General features: G+C 50.1%; 1 protein-coding gene across 5 annotated transcripts in view; it reads left to right on the top strand.

The window, feature by feature from the left end:
- Window positions 1–21,955, top strand: part of pak5 (p21 protein (Cdc42/Rac)-activated kinase 5) — a 61,581-nt gene that overhangs the window by 11,606 nt on the left and 28,020 nt on the right. Inside the window, exons 1-3 of one of the 5 annotated variants that reach the window (XM_018743899.2) lie at window positions 7,828–8,242; window positions 15,326–15,549; window positions 16,800–16,844. In XM_018743899.2, coding sequence (XP_018599415.1) covers window positions 8,224–8,242; window positions 15,326–15,549; window positions 16,800–16,844 — 288 coding nt within the window. In that variant the 5' untranslated portion in view covers window positions 7,828–8,223. Of the gene's footprint in view, window positions 1–7,827; window positions 8,243–9,765; window positions 10,070–15,325; window positions 15,550–16,799; window positions 16,845–21,955 lie in introns of those variants that run through there. The other 4 variants (XM_018743898.2, XM_018743901.2, XM_018743900.2 and 1 more) reach the window with 4 other exon arrangements.

The following is a 21,955-nucleotide window of genomic DNA, read 5'->3' as shown; positions in this document are numbered from 1 at the left end:
CATGCATGACTGATGGCTTTTTGAAGATTAGACCTTTAGTGTTAATGCTTTATGTAAGTCCCTAGAATGAGGTGACTTGTAGAACATTCCATAATATTAGTCGCTGTGCGAGTAAATGTAAATAAGATGTTTGTACAAATCAGTTTAGCTTGGGCTAGTTTATAACAAGGGGGAGTGTGGTAGCACAGCGGGCTTAGCTGGGTCCTGCTCTCTGGTGAGTCTGGGGTTCGAGTCCTGCTTGGGGTGCCTTGCGACGAACTGGCGTCCCGTCCTGGGTGTGTCCCCTCCCCCTCCGGCCTTATGCCCCATGGTGCCGGGTTAGGCTCCAGCTCACCGCGACCCTGCTTGGGACAAGCTGTTTCAGCCAATGTGTGTGTAGTTTATAACAGGAGGCCAAGGGATGTCAGTATGGTCTTTGAACTGCTGTTAGATGTCTCGCATGGGTCCACCACCAAAACCAGGGCTGCTTGTACCATAGTGGTTGATGCTCTGCCATTGGACCTGAAGGTTGCTGGTGTGAGCCCCACCTGTAGTACCCTTGATTAAGGTACTTACCCTAAGTTGCTCAAGTAAATGACTTAGCTGTATAAATGAGTAAATAATTATAAGTAGCTTTGGAGAAAAGTGTCAGATAAGTGTATAATTGCTTTTGTGGAACAGTCAAGGTTATTGAAGACCTCGTCTGCCAGTGCTGCGTACTGCTGATGAGTCTGGAGCCCATCCGCCTAAACTGTTCGTAGGAGTGCCGGACGAGCCACTTGCCTCCGCGGTCAGAATCGTGGCCGACATTCTAGTTTCGTTTTTCCGGAACGGCATTTTCTTGGCGTGTGCTGTTACAGATGCAAATTCCTAATGCTTCCTGAGGTGTTGTAAATGGGGCTGTTTCCTGCCTCGTCAGACACCCCCCGTGCTCTCGGCGTGCCATGTGACATAGGCACGCGCTTTGGGGTGCGACGAGATTTCGCAGAGCCACCCCAGAGCAGGCGCGCACGGCAGATGGGATATAAGAAATGAAGCTGAAGTTGACGCGTAAGTGACGGCACGCCGGGAGATGGCAGGAGCGGAAGCAAAACCTGGGCCGGGAGGGGGGAACTAAGGGTGGCTGGATTCCCAGCCAGGTAAGATGATTCCCGACACTTGGCAAACGGTTTGCCAAGTGTCGGGAATCATCATCAGGCCGGCGCACGTCTGCATCGCTGACCGTCACACGGTGAAGTCACGTGCAAAGGAATGCAGCCACTTTCACCGATGGGTGAGTTGCTGGTGGCTGATCTTCAGCGGACATGCGGAAGTAATATCCCGGCATCTAATGCAGAAACTGTCCAGTTCTAATGCAAGAATTGTGTCCGGTTTTAATAATTCCACCCAATATCCGGTGCATTTCATGGGTGCGCTAGTCTTGAAGAACCTGTGAAAATGAGCGTTTCTTTTCGTTTCACAGCATCCCACTTAACACAGGCGATTTGACCCTGAAGAGCACTTTTCAAACATTCACGTCTGCAGTTCTTGCTACTTGCGCGTGCCCAAGATTCGATTCCAAATTAAAATTTCATCTCAGATTTCATGCATTCCGTGTAGAAATTGCATATTTTTTGTACACAGAATTGGAAATAAGTTTTAGATGAAATATTATTCGACATTATCTGAACTTCTAATGAGGGGGGTGCGGTGGTGTAGTGGGTTTGACCGGGTCCTGCTCTTCAGTGGGTCTGGGATTTAAGTCCTGCTTGGGGTCCCTTGCGATGGACTGGCGTCCCGTCCTGGGTGCGTCCCCTCCCCCTCCAGCCTTACGCCCTGTGTCGCCCAGTTAGGCTCCGGCTCCCCGCGACCCCTGTATGGGACAAGCGGTTTCAGACGGTGTGTGTGAACTTCTAATGGCACAAGGATTAAAATGATTGTGTCCAATTCCTACTCAGTATTTTTACTGTAATAGTTTCGCACTAAGCCACTTATGCTGTCATCGTAGTTTTACTGTTGAGGCATAAATCATTCTCATGTGTTCCACCTGGGGTCGTTATTTCTTATTGCCAGTTGCACTTTACCTTGGCCTCTCGCGTCTGGTGGGCGGCCATAACTCTCAGTAAACTGAAGTGCAGAATCTTTATTAGGCGAACTGGCGACTGCGGTAGCTTTTACTATGGTCGTGCGTTTTAACCAACGCGGGTGATATCGGCGGTTATGCTCCGTAACAGTGCGCTCCTCAATGCGTACCCCGCTCGTGCGGTACGTCTCTATTGGTCGCACGGCCATCCATGCGTTCGTGCGCAGGATATGAGCATCCGTCGCACCGAGGAGAGACAGGTGTAAATGGGAAGATCGGAGGGTCATTCTGCACTTAGCACAGTGACGCACGGCCAGAGTGTCTCTCGCTTGCCGGTTTACCTTGTGGAATATTTTTGAAATACACCTAATGCCTGCGAGGTCCACCCACTAGGCTCTCGTTGGAAATACAGTGGATATCAGGATTGATCTGCTCTGTACGAAAGCACGTTAAGTGCCAGTTGAACGGCGTGAGATGGGTTGGCGCTGGAGGAGTGAACCGCAAGGGGAGCAACGCTGCTTTTGCTGTCAGGCGCTTCCTTTATTGGTGGCTGTAAACACTCTGGCCATGTGGCTCTTTCCAGGAAAAATGGAACAAATGTATTGCAACAAATGAACTAAGGGAATGAATACATTCTCAAGTGACAGCAAGGATAAGGACAGTGATCAGAGCGTTTTTATACATATACACACACACACACACACATTTTCAGAACCGCTTGTCCCTTACGGGGTCACGGGGAACCGGAGCCTACCCGGTAACACAGGGCGTAAGGCCGGAGGGGGAAGGGGACACACCCAGGACGGGACGCCAGTCCGTCACAAGGCACCCCAAGCGGGACTCAAACCCCAGACCCACCGGAGAGTAGGACTGCGGTCCAACCCACTGCGCCACCACACCCCCTATACTATACATATACAGTAAGTAATAATTTAATAGCATTTCAAGTTCTTTTACATGGCTGACAGCCTTTTACACACACACACTGTCTGAACCACTTGTCCCATATGGGGTTGCGGGGAGCCGGAGCCTAACCCAGCAACACAGGGCAGAGGGCCGGAGGGGGAGGGGACACACCCAGGACGGGACGCCAGTCCATCACAAGGCACCCCAAGCGGGACTCAAACCCCGGATCCACCGGAGAGCAGGCCCCGGCAAAACCCACTGCGCCACCACATCCCCTACAATCTTTTACATTACAGTTATTTACTTAGCAGATGCTTTTCTCCAAAGCGACTTCCAATGCGCTCTATTTAGTGTTATCAGCCCACACACCTTATTCACCAAGGTGATTTACACTGCTAGATACACTATTTACACTGGCTCACTCACTTTTCTGAAGTGGCTAACAATTGTTTGCCCATTTATGCACATGGGTGCTTTTTACCGTATCTGTTGAGGGTTAGGGTGCCCCTTGAACCCAGGTTCTTCAAGTGTAAGGTGGCAGTGCTTATCACTATGCTGCTGACTGGTACTCACTTCAAAATGGTAATAATTTCATTTTTCCTCCTGATAGGATTTAGGAGAGTCATTCTTTAGTGTGTCTCTGCTAGGTAAAATACAGAAAATGCATTGCTGCATCCTCAGGGATGAACATGTTTATTTTCTGCAGTGTTAATTCAAAAAAATACAGATGATTTATAAGAGCTTCTGACAATCTTTGGTCAGCATGTGTATCTTGCCCTCAGTATGAGGTGTCATGTAGCCAGTAGCAATGGTGAAATATGTTGGCTTTTTCCACACCCGGTCTATTTTTACTTCTCAAAATATACCTCGCATAACCCCTGACGAGGAAGTAAGTACCCCCCTCGGGGTACATGTACCCCAGATTCAGAACCACTGGTCTAGATCGTATTTGAACAAATAGACCTTCAGACTCTTACTGAGTGTTAGTGGCCTTGTATTAATCCATTGCTAATTGCTCAGACTTTCATTCAATCAGCTAAGTAAAGAGGGGGATGTGGTGGTGCAGTGGCTTTGACTGGGTCCTGCTCTCTTGTGGGTCTAGGGTTCAAGTCCCGCTTGGGGTGCCTTGCAATGGACTGGTGTCCTGTCCTGGGTGTGTCCCCCTCCCTCTCCAGCCTTGCACCCTCTGTTGCTGGGTTAGGCTCTGGCTCCCTGCAACCCTCCATGGGATGAGTGGTTTCTAACTGTGTGTCTGTAAGGAAGTACAACAGTTTCAAATCCTGGTCAAAGGGCCTCCTGTCACGGCTCCCTCTTTCTGCGCTCGGCCTTCGTACGTATTTTGCGCTGTGGAAACCTGCGATCCTTCCATTCCATTCTCCGTTCTAAAATATTACACCCAGTCGAATACGTTTTATGAAGCGCCTCCAGGGGTCAGTTTTTTTATATGAGTGCACCATTGCCATGAAATAGCACCGGACGAGATACTAGTGTGCGCGCGTGTGTATGTGGATTGGCTCTCTGAACGGGTCATTTAGCAACAAAAAGTCTAAGAGGTGCTTAAAGTCAACATTTAATGTTCCCCAGGCCATGGGATTGTCCGTCATACAGGAGGTATGAGCTGGGGAGATCAACTCTTTCATGGCTCTTCGAAATGGCCTATCTTTGTCCGCCAAGCCCTCGGAACCTGATGCTGCTTTTCATTTTTGGCGCATAATTGGTACTGGCTTCCACCTACTTGTTCTAATAAATGTGTTACGGGTAGTAGGCAGGGCATGCAGTGACGCGGCGGGTTTGGCTGGGGCCTGATCTCTCGTGGGTCTGGGGGTCAAGTCCTGGTTGGGGTTGGCTTGGGTTGAACTGACGTCCCATCCTGGGTGCGTCCCCTCCCCCTCCAGCCTTGCGCCTTGTGTTGCTGGGTTAGGTTCCAGTTTTGGGCTGTGTGAATAGAAGGCATATGTAGTATTTGTAAATGCATCACTACCTGAAGTCATCTGGGTCACTTATCATAAAAAATATTCCTTTTACAATTCCCTGTCCATCACTGTTCCATTAAAATACATGTTTTCACTAATAGAGGGGACTTATTTTACTGGAGTAAAATGTCAAAATCGACAAATACGTTGCGTGATCATCAACAACAATTAAATTATACCTGCTTTAGGATCAGTGTAGATATGTAGACATTCATGGGGTAAAAAAAAAAAAAATCACAAAATGCAGTTTTATTAACAATATTATTCTGTGGGGGGGTATGACACAGAAGCTTTAGTTAACAAACTGTTGACGGTGCAATAAGATGTGAGTTGTTTGGAAGAGGCGAGTGTTTCAAAATCAATGCTCCCCGCAGATACCTCATTAATACCGAGACCAAACAAAATGTAGCAGAAGGGCCAGTGTTGGAGCCACAGGGCACTTACATTATTAATTAAGTTTTCAAATTGCCAGCGCGTAACTAGTAAAAGAGGGGTCAGGCTTTTCGCACGACGACACCACCGAGGTCAAATTCGGTTTGAGAGCGGGAGACGGGTAAGAGACAAGCTGAGAAAAAGGGTGCAAGTTTTACTTACCGTGGTGGTGAATCGGTGCCACAGCTGCTAAGACTTATTCCCTTTTCAAGCGACACTCTGGGTTCAAAACAACGAGAACTTGGCACATGTCCTCAGAGGGTATTGATTGTGCGTAATTATGGTTCATTTTCAAGATGTAGCAGGTGTGCTGGAATGAATGCGTTTTACGAAACGAACCCCCCCCCCCCCCCGCCTCCCAGATTTTACATGCGAACTCCATCCCTGCTGCCAGAAACATACAGAATGCGTTTTTGGAAAGAAAAAATCAGATGAATTCACTGTTTTGGTGACTTTGCAGGCTGTGAGATCATTTGGAGAAAACGCTGAGGGTGCTGAACCGAATGGGTAGCGTCACAAAAGGCCTCTTTGGCCATTGAAATTGTCTCCGGGAGAGAGAGAATTTGAAAACCAAATGTCTTTACTAATTAAAAAACAGAGCATGTGGACATATGGGTTGTGTGTTTTTTTTCTCTCTCTTCTCTAGGGCAGAAGAGACACAATTAAGATTACCCTGCATACCTTGCATAATTAGTGCCAGTTCATTCCCTTGACTGAAGCGGAGGTTAAAATAAATTATATTTAAAGACGTGTTTTACCTGTTTCTTTGTATCAACTTTTTATGCACTTCTGGAAATTCGCTACATGCTTCTGGTTCAGCTTCTGATAAAATAAAAATCAATTCTCACATCCTGTTTCCTTGGGCGTCTGTTTTGCTGCTGGTTTGCACCGGCGGAAAAAGATAACGTACCGAGGAAACCCGATGGACAGTTTGATTGCTGAAGGACATTAAAAGGTGTTTTATCCTCTTTATTGTATTATTTGCCATCGCATTCCCAGCTCGCTCGTGAATCGACCAACTGACCTGCATTTACAGCACAATATAAAACATGGAGGTGAAACATAAAAAGAAACGTTATTACTGAAAAAAGCAGGAATCTAAAATTTCATTTTTCTCGTGGGATTATTGTCTGCATTTGTTCTCTCTGTGCTTTTGTCTGGGAATATACTGCTGAATTTTATGAATTTAAGTAGGTGCGGTTGTTTCACATACATCAAAGCCAAGTTCAGCCTTACTGTGTATACACATATTTTCAAAGCCATTTACAGTGTTTTTTTTTTATTAACTTTTTATTGGAAGGTGCCTCTAGTTCTTGCAGTTTCTAAATCAGTCCAAGTTCCCTCTTCTCGCCTTCGTTATGTAAAAATGTGTATAGGTCGTACCTGAACCTTGCTTCCGTGATTCGGGCGCAAAGTTTGAGTATCGCTTCCCTTAGGAGAATTGGTTCAGTTTGGAGGAAAGGGTGCGTATACAGAACTGTTGGGTGCGAGAACAGGGGGAATATATGCACACAGAAACCTCACCGCAGCGGTGCTTCAGTTTGGAAATTTCATTTTCTAAATGATGTCTATTGGTAGGGGGTGCGGTGGCGCAGTGGGTTGGACCACGGTCCTGCTGTCCGGTGGGTCTGGGGTTCGAGTCCCGCTTGGGGTGCCTTGCGACGGACTGGTGTCCCGTCCTGGGTGTGTCCCTTCCCCCTCCGGCCTTACGCCCTGTGTTACCGGGTAGGCTCCGGTTCCCTGTGACCCCGTATGGGATGAGCGGTTCTGAAAATGTGTGTGTGTGTGTGTGTGTGTGTGTGTGTGTGTGTGTGTGTGTGTGTGTCTATTGGTGTAGGGGAGTGCGGTGGTGCAGTGGGTTGGACCGGTTCTTGCTCTCTGGTAGGTCTGGGGTTCGAGTCCTGCTTGGGGTGCCTTGTGATGGACTGGTGTCCCGTCCTGGGTGTGTCCCCATCCAGCCTTGCACCCTGTGTTGCCGGGTTAGACTCTGGCTCTAGGACATGTATTGGTAGACAACTTCTGGTGCAGTGGACATTTGGGCTTTTCTTGTCCACGATGCCAACGAATGGAATAGGGAGGCCTGTCGGGAAGGAGCAGGAAACACAGGGGCACCGCTATTTATGGAGCATCTGTAAAAATAGACACAGCCTTCTGGCTCTTCTGCGTGTCAGAGGTCTGAAGTTCAGTATTTTGGCCCTTCACGGTCATTATGAGACTGTTTGACGCACAAACGTGCAGTCCGGTTCTTCTCCTGTTAGGTCCGCAAAGAGAGCGCGGTCGCCGCGCTCCCGTCCGCGCCGCATCGTCCCAGGTGACGCCGCCCTTTCGCTCCAAAGTCCCGCGTTACAGACTGAAACAGGTGCTCTCCCCTCCTGCCTCAATTCGAGATAGGGTCGGCGGGCCACGCCGGAGCACTGCCGACTTCCGTTACGTCACCGGAGTGCCAGGAGCGGCCCGGATGTCGCGATCGCCGGGGAAGGTGAGTCGTGCTCGCGACAGACGCCAGAGCTCACGGGCGCCGGCCGTGTGGGATGCGGGGCCGGCCGAAGGAGGGCGCTTTGTGTCGGGACGTGCTGGTGAAGCACTTTCTTTGGCAGTGGACAAACAGAAGGGTCTCTGCTTATTCTGTCTCTCGTTAGTTGTCCGCGTCAGCACTTTTTGTTTTTTTTTTTCCGCTAAATCTTCATTGGGATCAATTCAACTGTATAGGAGCAGAAACAACCGTACGAGCGGTTTATACCTTTGCTGAAATTTTTCCCTTACTTTCGGTGCTTGAACTTCCCATGATGATTCTGACAACCGGTGTTTGTTCAGCTTCGAAATGTCTGCGATCAGTTCGCTTGCTGTTTGTTCCACCTGCTTGATGGAGCCATGAATCTGTTCCCTGCAGGTAAGCCGACTCCTGGACCTCTGATATTGAGACAAAACATTAGGAAACAATGTTGAGTAGCCGGGGGGTGCGGTGGCACAGTGGGTTGAACCGGGTCCTGCTCTCAAGTGCGTTGGGGGTTCAAGTCCTACTTGGGGTGCCTTGCGATGGAGTGGCGTCCCGTCCTGGGTGTGTCCCCTCCCCCTCCAGCCTTATGCCCTGTGTTGCCAGGTAGGCTCCGGTTCCCTGCGACTGGGACAAGCGTTTCAGACAGTGTGTTTGTGGGTAGGTGAGCTGTAAACATAGTGCACTGCTCTTGTTAATGTAGGATTGAATTGTGCATGCAATACCATAAAATCACCTTCTGCATACGTCAGATTACACCACTGTATGTCCATGTTACACAGAACGTCAGAAGGGTATCATTTTATATACTCGCACCATATGCAATATTTTACTCATTCATTTACCTAAGTCTGTCCTCAAAAGCTACTTACAGCGTTCGCATTGTGTACTAAGATACTGCTGTTGGGTCATTCTTACTGGAGCGATTGAAGGTACGTACCTTGCTCAAAGGTAGTAGAGAAGGAGCTGAGATTGCAGCCTCGGTCCTTTGACTGCAACGCCGTAGCTCTCACGCCGACACTGTCTGCTACCCCGTTTCCGTGCGTTGCATTTTGCGTCAGAGCACATATATATTGATAAATGCTCTGACTCAACATTTTGACATATCTCTTTGCTGTTGAGCACTGCATTTGGATTTGTGTTCATGTAGTCATGGGTCACAATTAAAGCGAACATGCTTTGCTGTGCAATTATGTATTTGCAAGGCTGATTTGCAGTAGTTGCCAGGGCCACAGCCACTGGATGGGAAGTGAGCACCATCATTCGGATGTCCTGTGGGCTTGATGGTTGGATGTCTGTGCTCTCTGAAGCGCTCTACACGCCGTGACGTATTGACTCGTTTCGAGCTGGATGGCCGTTGCGGCCACCGCGGTCGAGCCACTGGCCCGACGCGTCGTTGCCTCGCGCTCCAAAATAGGCAGCGACTCGCTGCTGCTGAGTGGGCGAGTGAGAAGTTGGGGACGTTCCAGTTGAAACCCATCGCATTTTTTGCCCTTGCGGTTCGGACAGGAGAATCGCCCGCCGCTTTTCAGATGGCGACAGATGGCGATGGTTCCGACGTGTCCGAGGCAGAAGCGCCTCGCTTATTAATCCGACCCCTTGTTCCCAAACTTCCGTCTTTCATTCGGCAGCACGTCCTCCGCTGCAGCGGGAACGATCTGAGATGAATATAAACGAATACGGATAAGTCGTCCTTTTTCGGAGGATGTTTGGTGCTTAGAAAAGAGCCGCAGTAGCTGCGGGAATGAGGCGGTGACGCTGCGTCGTCCCTTGATGCACGCCCAGTGCCTGCTAGCATCACTTTTTTTTATTTTAAGTAAAAATCTAAGTCCTCTCAGGCACTGTAATCTTGTAATGAACATGTTTTCATCTAGGTCATAGGTTTCGTGCGGAGAGCGAGAGCTCCGAGGCTTCCCAGCCTCTTGCGTGCGTAAACCAGCTCGGTCCTCCGAACAGAGTCGGGGTCCAAACCCGACTTGAGGGCGCTCCCGTTGCGTGCAGCGCTGGGAAGGACGCTTGCGTTGTACGGTAACTGCTCGGCTCGGGAACATTTTGCTCCTGCCAGTCGTATTTCTGGTGGGTTCCAGGCTGGACAGTCTGTACCGTTAATGTGGTGATAAAATGTATTTCTGTTCTTTTGCTACTTTTCCTCCCACATGTGGCGCTTAAGGCTTGCTTAAATCCGAGCCCGGAGGATGGCTACGGTAATTCCGGAACGAGCGCGTGAGTAGCGTTGACTTGCGTTGCATTCCGATTGTGCAGTCGCTTCACTCCGAGCACCTGCATCGCGTGTTTTTGCGTGCGACCTTCTCCGCCGCTAGAATTTGTCATTTTCGACCAGGACCCGTGTTGTGAAGTATGTCCGTTTTAATCGTTTGCTTGATATCGGTAATTTTGTCATTGAAATGTGTTTTGGATCTGAGGTCTGGCGGATGAAAGTAAAGTTCTGGCCTGCTCCACTAACCCAGTTTCCGCAGCGCTTCAGTCGTGTTCCGCCAGTGAAGGTATTTCCATCAGCTGCTGGTTAACGTTGGGCCGGCTGAGAGTACGTGCACCACGGTGGGCCTGGGCGGGCCGCTGTGGAGTTGAGTATCACCGTGACAGCGTGGGTGGGGGAGGGGGGTACGAGGTACAAGGTGAGCCTGGTAAAGGGCTTGTTTGACACTCCCATGTACACACACTTCATCTGAAACCGCTAGTCCCATGTGGGGTCGCGGGGAGCCGGAGCCTAACCCGGCAGCACAGGGCGTAAGGCCGGAGGGGGTGGGGACACACCCAGGACGGGACGCCACTCCATCGCAAGGCACCCCAAGCGGGACTCGATCCCCAGACCCACCAGAAAGCAGGACCCGGTCAAACCCGCTGCACCACCGCGCCCCCCCACCACTCCCGTCTATACTCAGTTTATTCACTCAATCTAAATGTCGTTTTTCACATTATTTCTCTTCTATTTTTCTTTCTCTGGTCTATTAAGCGGCTCATACAGCAATAATTTTAACTGCACTCCAATAAAACTATACACGTGCATTACTGATAGACATTGTAATAAGTTTGAAGGATTTTTTTTTTTTTTTTTTTTATAGTTGTCATGGGCACTTTTGGTAGTTCACTCTAATGTGCGGCAGCAGTCCTTCCCGACACAGCGTATCTTCACGGCACAGTTTAGTCACGTGTTTGGTGGTGTTTTTTTAGCCTCATATATCATAGAACGTTTAATATCAAAGATCTGTAGTTTTTACTTTTTAGTATATCTGATTTTCTCTTTTGTAGTGATTTCCATGCTCTTGTAAATTTGCAATTCACTGTAAATAGCATTGTTCTGTATGTTTAGAATAAAATTTATTAAAAAGTCTATAAAAAGTACCGTACATCAAAAAGTCTATAAATACCATATACAATATACTGCATTGTTCAGTACTTTATGGCAGTTTTACTATGGTATTGGCAGCACTTTCAGGAGTTTTGCTAGGCTGCTGTCCTTTCAGGATTATGTCTTGCAAAAAGTAAAAATGGAAAAAGTGCTCCAACATTTAATTTCAATTTCAGAGAGACGCAGTTACACCCTATCAGTAAATCAGAACAAACGGTGCAACAATTAGTGTCACCCAGACCTTTTGTTGATCTCCTAACTGTCACTGCTATCAGTCATCTGACTTGACTGATAATGAATTCAGGATGTTGAAGGATGTCACCAAGAAATGTAATAATGCAAAGAAAATTGAAATTTCTCGCAATAAAGAAGCAAATCATATAATTCGACATTGTCTCAAAGATGTTGGAGAAAAAGAAAAGAAAGCAGCTGGATGGCACAGCGGGTACCGTTCAAGCACAGGTTGAAATTCAGCTCAGTCTGTGTAGAGGTTGCATGTTCTTCCTGTCTCTCTCTGTGTTTCCTCCGGGTACTCAGGTTTCCTCCCACAGTCCAAAGACATTATGTTTCAGGTTAACTGGTGACTCTAAAACTGTGTGTGAATCTATGTGTTTGGCTAGCGTTGGATGGGCTGGTGTCCTGACTAAAGTAGTGCCCAGGGTTTCTGGGATAGGGTTCAGACCCTGACTTGGACAAGCACTTAAGAAAAATGAGTGTTAGTGAATAAAGGAGTCATTTTGTGAAAGTCACGGATTGCCCCCTAATAGGTGATCTCATACCTTTTACGGTATATGGCATGTGTCGATCCCGATGCTGATCTCAAAGCGCTGTCTGGAAAATATTTATAAAATATAAATAAATGAATGAGAAAAAAGTTGTCAGTTTTTATAGAGTGATAGATGGACACTATTAATCTTGAGGAAGTGACACACAGCTACATTTATTTCTTCAGCAGAGGCTTTTCTTCAAAGCAACTTCCAATGAACTCTATGTAGTGTTATAAGCCCACGCACCTCATTCCAAGGTGACTTACACTGCTAGATACACTGCTTACAATGGGTCACTCATCTACACATCAGTGGAACACACACACACACACTCTCTCTGCAACACTCACACACTATGGGGGAACCAGAACAGCATGTCTTTGGAGTGTGGGAGGAAACCAGAGCAGCCGGAGGAAACCCACACAGAGAACATGCGAACTCCACACGCACTGAGCGGGGATCGAATCCACGTCCTCTCGCACCACCCAGGCGCTGTGAGACAGGACCGCTACTCGCTGTGCCACCCCTACTAGCTAGAACAGCAAATATGAAGCAAAGTAGTGACAAAATACATGGAAATAAATACATATCACACTGAGCCAAATGTAAAAGCGAGCGAACGGTAAGAAGGATGGTGACACCCGCACAGTGAGAGGACTCATTAGAGAGCCTAATGGCTTTTGACAGGCATGACCTCCGCCGGCTCTCCTGAGAACAGCACAACTGCAGCGGTCTGCTGCGGAAGGTGCTAACTGTTTCACCACGGTGGAATGCGGTGGGTGAGGGTTGTCAATCCTGATGGCTGGGAGCGTGGAGTCCTGCTCTTCGTGTGCACTTGGACTGATCATGTTTAAAGTTCTGGGCTTTGTCCTACCCCTCCCATCAATCATTCCTCTTGCCGGTCATCGCTGTTCTTGAATATTCTCAATCAGCTCACACAGCTCCCCAACTGGGAGCCTGGGCATTGCGGATGATGACGACGCCGTTGATGCGACGCGTTGCTCGTTTTCGTCCTCCAGCCAGTGCTTGTTTTCACCTACCCTATGCAAGGCAGGGGACGCGATGGGTTTGACCGGGTCCTGCTCTCCAGTGGGTCTGGGGTTCAGATCCTGCTTGGGGTGCCTTGCGATGGACTGGCGTCCCGTCCTGGGTGTGTCCCCTCCCCCTCCGGCCTTGCGCCGCGTGTTGCCGGGTTAGGCTCCGGCTCCCTGCGACCCCCCCCATGGGATGAGCGGTTTCAGATGATCTCTGATGCCTGTGCAAGGCTGTTTTTTTTTTCCCATCTTGTCATGTACAAACGCTCTCTCTCATGGCACTACAAACCATTCTTTCACAGGCCCCTGGTTCTTGGCCTCACAAGCACCGGTTCCTCTCCGTCCTCTACATCTGTCCATTCACGGGGACGGCGGTTGGTCGGCTCGGCGCTTGGGTCAGCCTGGCACAGGGCAGGGAGACGCCGCTGCAAAGCCGCCTTTGTTTTTGCAAGGAGAGTTTCCTACAGAAAGGGCCTTTCACTAAAGTGCGTTTCGCTCCTTTGCTCCGTGGCGGCCGTTCCCTAGTGGACGTGAAAGGCAGCCTTGTCTCCAGCGTTGACTCTTCGTTGGGTTTGACAGTGAACTGGATGAGCATTTTGATAAATTCTCCAGCTGCTAGAAGTGCTGTTATTTGGGAAGCCCCAGTTTTAGGCTGCAGTACGTTCGGCCACCTTTCCTTCCCGTGCCTTATGACCTTTAAAGCATTCTGTGTGAAAACTCTATAAACAATTGATGGCCAAGACTACATAAAGCCTTTTCTTGTCTGCTCATCTTTTCTCCCCAGCAGTAAAGCGCCGGCAGGCAGACTTGGCCTGGTGTCCCCAGTGCCAGTAGTTCCATAAGGAAGTGGCCCGCAGTCCTATTTGCACTCAGGCTTCATTTGCTCGATGCAGTGGCCAGTGCACGTCCACCGCTGTGGCTCAACCTCTCATTATACTCACACTTCCAACTGCCATCTTTTTCCTTCTGAAATACCAGCAGAAAAGCACGTCCAGATAAGGGTCGCCCGGTTGAAATGTGCAAATCCGAACTCTACAGAAGTTTGGATGGGGTCTTTGCCTTTTTACCCTTTAAAGCACTTTAAGCTCATATCATTTATCACCAAATTGCTTAGGAAGTGTTTTTTTCCCCCTAAATTGACTTACAGTACATGTATTACAGCTTCTTACTCTCTTTATACATGAATCCTGCTAAAGCAACTCCTGGGACCTCCTGGGATCTGATGACTAGTTTCTGCACCCCAGTGCTACCTAGTGCCGTAATCAAAGAAAAATAAACTTACGCCATCAATTGTTTCTCTGCAGAAGAGTGCTGGCAAGCGCCTCTTTTGAATCAATATCCGACACGTAGAAGATAAAGACACAGTAGTCGACCTGTTCTATTTTTGAGGGAACCTTCTGTGTCAGCGTTATTACTAAGGCTTAAGATGAACAGCATGCACCGTTTCACTAATTCGTCCTCTCCCTAACTTTTAATTTTCTGTTTATGTAATTCTCTGTGTCCTCGGTACTCAGTTCTGGAATACATTCAGAGTTAAATGCGGTAAAAGATTGCTTGTTCTTCCTGCACACTGACACATCGCGAATCCTGGCTATATGTAATTTGGCTGCTGATAATCGGTCAGCGGCTCGATGTCTGTGGACCCGGTTCTTTCGCCGTAGGCTCTGGTTCGCCGCAATCCTGCTCTGGAGAAGCGGTTATTGAAGTTGGATGGATGGATCCTCTTCGCTTTCCCTTTTCTTTGTATCTCTGTTTATTACAGACAGAATATGACATGTCTATGTGCCCAGCTGGTAGACATCCAGAAAAGTGAGGGATGCTTAATTCTACCGGCTTTCGCGGTCCTCGCACCTCGTATCTGTTGTCCGTGGGTGTTTGCGATCAGTAACAAGATAAATGTTGCAGATGTTTACAGGATAAGCGTTGAAAAGTAAACTGTCATTTTTCACAAGACGTTTGATCGGCTTTCAGTACATTATTCTTAGTAATGAAGTATGTCCCACCCAGGGTACATTATCAGCGTTTTACTTATTGTGATTTAGTGGTAAAAGTGACTTTGGGGCTACAGATGATGTGAATTGTGACTTTCGGTTCCAGATGTTGTTGTAAGTGGAGGAACTAGTGCGTTTATAAAATGCCAGGCAACAGCGGAGCCCCGGGACGGGCGCCAGCCAGCTAACGCTAAACTTGCCACCGAATTGCCCCTTAATGAGCTGCTGCTTATGTTCCACAATCAGGTGCGTGCGACGGTGGTATTTTTCCCGTTTCGTTCATGCTTATCCCCCCCCCCCCCCCCGTGTGCGTTCAGGTTTCTCCAGGTTTTCCAACATGTTTGGAAAAAAGAAGAAGCGGCTGGAGATCTCCGCTCCCTCCAACTTCGAGCACCGGGTGCACACGGGCTTTGACCCGCGGGAGCAGAAGTTCACCGGCCTTCCCCAGCAGTGGCAGAGCCTGCTGGCCGACACGGCCAACCGGCCCAAGCCCATGGTGGACCCGTCTTACATCACCCCCATACAGCTGGCACCCATGAAGGTACGCCTGCGCCGCTCCTCTCCTCCACGCTACCGCTCTTGCATAACGGTGCAGCAGGACGTGTGCTTTGACACGGATTGTATTGAAATAACAGCGGAGGGGGGTGTTGAAGTTGTGAGCAATTCCAGTCCCCTGGAGCTGGAGTTATTTAAGTAAAGTGCGGTTCACCTTTCCTTCCAAGTGTAAATCAGCCTTCGGAAGAAGAGAACCAGAATCCCACACCGAATATACCAACACGTCGGGCTGCAATTTGACACGTGCAGCTCTTTGTAATTTTCCTGTGCCTGTAATGCATATTCAGTGCCGGAACGCGGGTCCTAGGACCGCTTGGCGTGTGAGCCGAGCAATATGTCACTAACTCCTTTTTTTAAGGTAGTTATCGTTCCAGGTGCTCTTTGTCGCTGCTGTTGCACTTTTTCAGCCTTTTTTTCTGTTACTCCCTGGTCTGAGTGAACTGTCCCCTTCTCAGAGTCCCTCCTCCCTTTTGTGGCGATTCCCTGTGTGCCGGCTGACCCTGTCCTTGTCTCTGTGCTCCATTTACTGCGCTGTAAATGAAACACAGTATAAAGAATCATTATGTCTTTCGAATTAATTCACAGTCACAATATGCAGCGAATCCCGCTTTGCTCTTTAAGGCGAAGAAACCTGTTGGACTGATTAAAATTCATGAAACGAATAAATGATGCACGTATTTTTGAGTTATTTTTTTTCCAAATTACAGAAGGAAGTACTGACACATTTATTAGGTTATAGATTGGAGCAACAGTAACCAAAAGTAGCGTGGAAACAATTGGCACGGATGATGGCTTTTTTTTTTTTTTTTAAATTAATTAATTCTTTTTTTTTTTTTTTTTCTTTTACAATGAAGCACTTCTTAAGTAGATGGTTTGCTAGCAGCTCTTTTGGCCTTCCTGGAACCAGACTTTGGTTTCTGCGAAGAGCCGTAGCGCTGCAGGACGTCGGCCGAAAGCCCGCCTGCTGCCTCATCTCCGTGGCGCTGGGGGTGGCCCTCCAGAAGTCCGTTGTTTGCTCTGAAATCTCAGCAGCACCCAGGGATGCTGGTAGCACATGCATCGGGGGGGGGGGGGGGGGGGGGGGTCACAGGCACCAACGGGAGAGTAGAAATGAGGGCGAGGAAGACAGATCGGGAGTCTGGGAGTATGGGTTGATACGTCACGCAAGACCAGAGCCGTAGGAGATATCTTTGAAGAGGGGGAAACAAGAAAATAATCCTCTTGCTCTCTTCACAGATATCTCCCAAGAAAGTCCAGTCGTCCGAAACACCGTTGCGAAAAGTATGCCTTTTACTACACTTTCCCCCTTCCTCCCGCCTTGCGTTTGTTTTCCACAACACACACTCACACAGCACTGTTTTTGTACATCCCCCCCCCCCCCCACCCCCCCCCAGTGCCTTGCCGCCTGCGTAAGGAGCGGATCACACGGCTCCGTTTCAGAATCCCTCAGCCATGTTCAGTGTGAAGCGCATGCCACTGACCGTATGATGTCGACGTTATCGCTGAATGTGACAACCATTATGGGCTGAACTGAAAACTGCATGCTCGCCCTAAACCTCTTCACACGTGCGGCGTGACGGTATGCCTTGTGACTTGCATGCGTTGAAAAAAGGCCAGAGGTCACGACCCGGAACAAACTGGAACCGTGCGGAACCAGAATGCCGTCGTTTGCCATTCTCATTTCGTGCTCATTGATGTCTCCCTCCCCCGCCGGGCTGCTTGGGACGCTCTGTGCGATGCCTTCATCGACATGTATGCAGGGAAACATTACAGCTGCATGCCAGTTGAAGAGAAGTGATTGATTTGTTTGCAAAAAAGTTTTCGCCGGGAAGGCCTCCCCTGCGGTGCAGCGGTGAACTGCTGCGTGCCCTGCAGCGGGGGTCCCGGTTTGAGTCGCTGCCGTGTTGGCGAGGAGGCCCGAGGAGCACAAATTGGCCCTCGTTGCCTCGGGCGGGTGAGACGGCCGGGGTTTCCTCACCCTCTCTGCTCACGGCGACACCGACGACGTGCCGCCGGCCGGAACCGCGGAGCCGGGCGAGTCGCGCTCTCCTCCGAGCGTGTCGCATCGCCCGATGAAGCCTGTCGAGGGAAAGCGCCGCCGAGGAGGCGCGCGCCTGTGTTTAGGCCTGCCGTCTTGCCGTGCGTGACTGTTGGGTAACTGCTGATGACTAGACTGGAGGGGGGGGGGGAGAAAAAGTTTTAATTATCGATTCTGGATCTCGATGTGTGTTTCGAACAAAGTCATGAGAAAACGACCGACATGTGAAGCGTAACAGCAGGAGCGGCGTTAGCCTTAACATCGGCGTGCCTCTCCATCTCGTCGGTGACAGCGCGAAGCCGCCAGGCCAGGCGCGAGCGTATTTTTAGCAGCGTTCCTCATGTCCTTCCCTTCGTCGCTTTGACACATGAGTGATGCTCTGGTTCTTCTAGCTAGCGGACTGAGGGAGCGGCGTCGCCGGGGACACCGGCACGACGCGGCCGCTCCGTTCGCCCGCTCCAATAACCTCGTCTTGCCGGCGAGCACCTCCGAGTCCGTCGCTCTCGAGGCTCGTCTGCCGGAGGCTCCGCTTGGCATCTTGGGAAATACCGTGCCCGTCTTCTGGCAGAGCTGTGATTTCCACGTGAAATCCTTCAGGCTGCCGTTGGAGTCCTGCTCTCCTTAGAAGCATTTCATTATTTGTGCAAACGCGTAATCAAGAACAAAATAGTGGCCGGGCTGCCATCCAATGAAAATTGCCGAAAACATACCGTAGTCTGTGTGACTGTAACTTAATGTAAGAGCGGTGCAATAGCGGAGGTCACTTTACTGTACCGGCGTCGTTGACAACGTTGTCAGGTGCGCGCATAAATTTGGCTTAACGGTGAATTCATCGTGCTTTGCTCTAACGCCATAATTTACCCAGTTTAGCTTGTGCTGCGAACGAACGAACGAACGGTGCGAGTGTTTCGGGGAAGGACAGTGTTACACTGAGTGTATCGTATGTATCATGTTGCGGTGCTGTACCGGCTGCTGCTACGACTACGACTACGTGTGCCGTGGCTGGCGGACGGGGTGGTTGGCCGCGGTGCGCCGCTGACCCTGGGCCGGGCCGGGCCGGGTGGGCTCACGGAGCGGGGAGCGGCTCGCCTCGCCTCGCCTAGCCTCGCCCTCGACCGCTGCTCATGTAACTGTATCGCTTACAGCAGCACGGAGACAGAACGCAGCGGGAGGGAAGGAGGGAGGGGGCGCTCAGCGTGCACTGTTGGAAATGCGAGAACTGAGTATCGGTATGTACTGGGGCGGGCCGGTGCGGCCCCCCCGGGGGGGCAGCTGCGTGTCGCGAGTTACGGCCAGAGAGAAGGGCGCGGAAGGAAGGGGGCCGCAGGTGCGAGCGCGAGTGCGAGGCCGCCGTGCTGGCGGCGAAACGGACGAGGAGCGGGGGAGCGGCGGCGCGGGACCCTCGAGGGCCACAGCGGGTGACGTGCGCGGAGGTGCGTTTCTCGCATCGCATCGGGAGCGGAGAGGTCCGGCGCGTTCCCCGGCCTGCGGAGCAGAATTCGTATTCCGCACTCGGCACGCGCGCGCGCGCGCGCGCACTGTACTTACTTACAGTTACAGTACGTCTTTTTTTAGAGACCTGGTCGACGCCGGGGTATAAAATTGCTCGGGAAATGCTTGTTGTACTGGGGCTCGGTGCCAAGAGCCCGTCTTTTCGTACGGATAATCCGTTCCAGCGTCCCTTCTGTTTTCCGTCAGCAGCGTCGGATGTTTGGAAGCGCATATGTCAGTGCTCATCACGCCACGCGTAGCTGCTGCGTCTGCGAGCGCGCGTTTAATCTCGCCGCCGCGTCTTAGCCGCGCGCTGCGGGGCCGCTCCTCTCACACCGAGTTATCCGTGAAATGCGCTGGACTATTCTGGTCAGGCTGGAAATCATGCTGAGAGCAGAGGTCACAAGCGATGACTGAAGGCGCTGCGATGTTTCTCTCTTCGGCTTGACCTACTTCTCAAAAGTATCTCATCGTTCTTCTGTAGCTTCGTCTCTCAGGAAAAATGTCTTCGTCCTCTATCGGGGTTTTGGATTTCTTCCGTCGTTACGTAAAACGGAAACGTCCCTCTCTGTGCTGGAATTCACATAACATGTGTATTCATTGTCAGCATGTTACATTTAGGGGGGGCGCGGTGGCTCGGCAGGTTTGGCTGGGTCTGGGGTTCGAGTCCCGCTTGGGGTGCCTTGTGATGGACTGGCGTCCCGTCCTGGGTGCGTCCCCTCCCGCTCCAGCCTTGTGCCCCGTGTTGCCGGGTTAGGCTCCGGCTGGGTTGGACTCTGGCTCGCCGCAACCCTGGTTGGGACAGGTGGCTTCAGTCAGTGTGTTCGTGCATTTTACATTTACTTTTATTCCTCTAGCTGACTCTTTTCTCCAAAGCAACTCACAGTGTTAAGCTACTTTACAATTATTTACTCGTTTATACAGCTGGGCAATTTTACTGGAGCACTTTAGGGTAAGTACCTTGCTCAGGGGTCCTACAGCTGGAGGTGGGATTTGAACCTGCATATAACCCAGGCAGTATAAAATGTCATAAAAATAAACTGAAACTCAAAATATTTGGTTTGTTCTAAAAATGAACGTTTCTACACGTTCAGGACTGTATTTCTGTTGTTATTAATTTGCTTAGATGACATTTTTATCCAGTCTGACAGTTTTGTTTACATTACATTAACATTTATTTTGCATTTATCTATTTAGCAGACGGGGGGCACAGTGGCGCAGTGGTGCGGTGGGTTGGCCCGGGTCCTGCTCTCTCTGGCTCCCCGCGACCCTGCATGGGACAAGTGGTTCAGATGATGTATGTGTGTGTATTTAGCAGATGCTTTTCTCGAAAGCAACTTTCAATGAACTCTATGTAGTGTTACCAGCCCACACGCCTTATTCACCGTGGTGACTTACACTGCTAGATACACTACTTACAATACACATCAGTGGAACACACTCGCTCTGTCACTCACACAGAGTACCAGCGAACAGTTTTGGTACTCCTGGGCAACCTGTGCAGTACTTGTAGAGGCAAACTGGAGAGAAGAGTGAAAGCAAAGCACCCAAAGGTGTCCCGCGTCTCCGGAGACTGCTGCAGAAGAGCTGGGAAGATGTGGTGCTTCAATTCCTCACCACACTTGATACCCAAATCCTTCTCGGGGGAAAAAAAAAAAGACACGGGTGTCCAGCAAGTGAACTCACACTTTTGACTTGTGCAGTGTACAGCTGGATATTTGCTATAATAGTTCTGATTTTTCCTCCTCGGACGTCTCCAAACCTCACGCTTGTCTTGCGCACAGATTTAACGTCAGTCACCCTTTATTCCAGCCCATTTTGAGTGGCAGTTCAGGTCCACGGTTTCTTGAAAGCTGTCATTGTTCACTAATAATCTTGTTCGCGTCGTTCTCTCTACGTCGGCAGTGCGTTTACTACAGTAAATTTCATTCCACACTTTGTTTTTCCCCAGAAATGTCCTGTAGATATCCCCGACAGGGCAGGTAACGCACTCGTGCATATCGATTAAAAAGTGGCCGGTTGACCTTTGAAATTAATTTTAATCATAATCAAACAGAGCGCAACAGCTCCAGTGACGAGACCCTTTTCTTGTACTCCAGCACGCTCATCATCTGTCGAGCGTTGGCCCGCGGTCGCCCTGACCTCACGAGCGATGGGAGCGTTTGTTCCACGGCTGAGACTGATGCGCCGCGGGCCGATGCTCCCCCCCGCCCCCACTCCGCCGAGCGCGAACAGGAGAGAAGGGACGTTCTTTTGCCGTACCTGCCGTGGTGATGGTGCTGGAGTGACCGGAGCAGATGGTCCAGAACAGCGCTGTCATCGCTGGTCCGACCTGATGTCGCACCGAAGAGCGGTGGGGCTTTCGGCGGCTCTTCCGCCGCTTTGGAGTCCGTTGCGTTCCGGCGTGTTTTAGTGGGTTGCGAATTCCCAGAGCTCCGATACCGAGTAGGGCCTTGTGAAACGACGGGAAGCTTCATGGACCGGCGTCTGTGTAACATGCAGTGGTGGCGGCTTCCCAACCTAATGACTATTAGCTCGTTGCGTAACTGACGCTTCCTTAGAGGTAACGCAGCAGGGGCCCGTTCGGGATGGAATCCGCGGCTTTTAGCTACACGTCTCTGTCCTTTCTCACCGCATTGCCTCTAACTATGCATGCAGCGTGTATAATTCGCGGACCTGCCCCAGGTTCTCCGTTTATTAGCGCAAGCCGGCGTTTAAAGGACGAGTGAGAAGGCAACACGGAGAGCGCCGGGACTTCGTAAAGGGTACAGTTTTTAGTGTGCCTTTGGCTGGCGTTTTGTGACAAACGTCTTGGAAATTGCCAGCGTGTCACGACAGACTGTCTGAAAGGCAATGGCAGCCA

The sequence above is a fragment of the Scleropages formosus genome, chromosome 1 (assembly GCF_900964775.1).
Source record: "Scleropages formosus chromosome 1, fSclFor1.1, whole genome shotgun sequence".
In the NCBI taxonomy this organism is placed as follows: domain Eukaryota; kingdom Metazoa; phylum Chordata; class Actinopteri; order Osteoglossiformes; family Osteoglossidae; genus Scleropages; species Scleropages formosus.
This window is presented reverse-complemented; position numbering and strand designations above follow the sequence as displayed.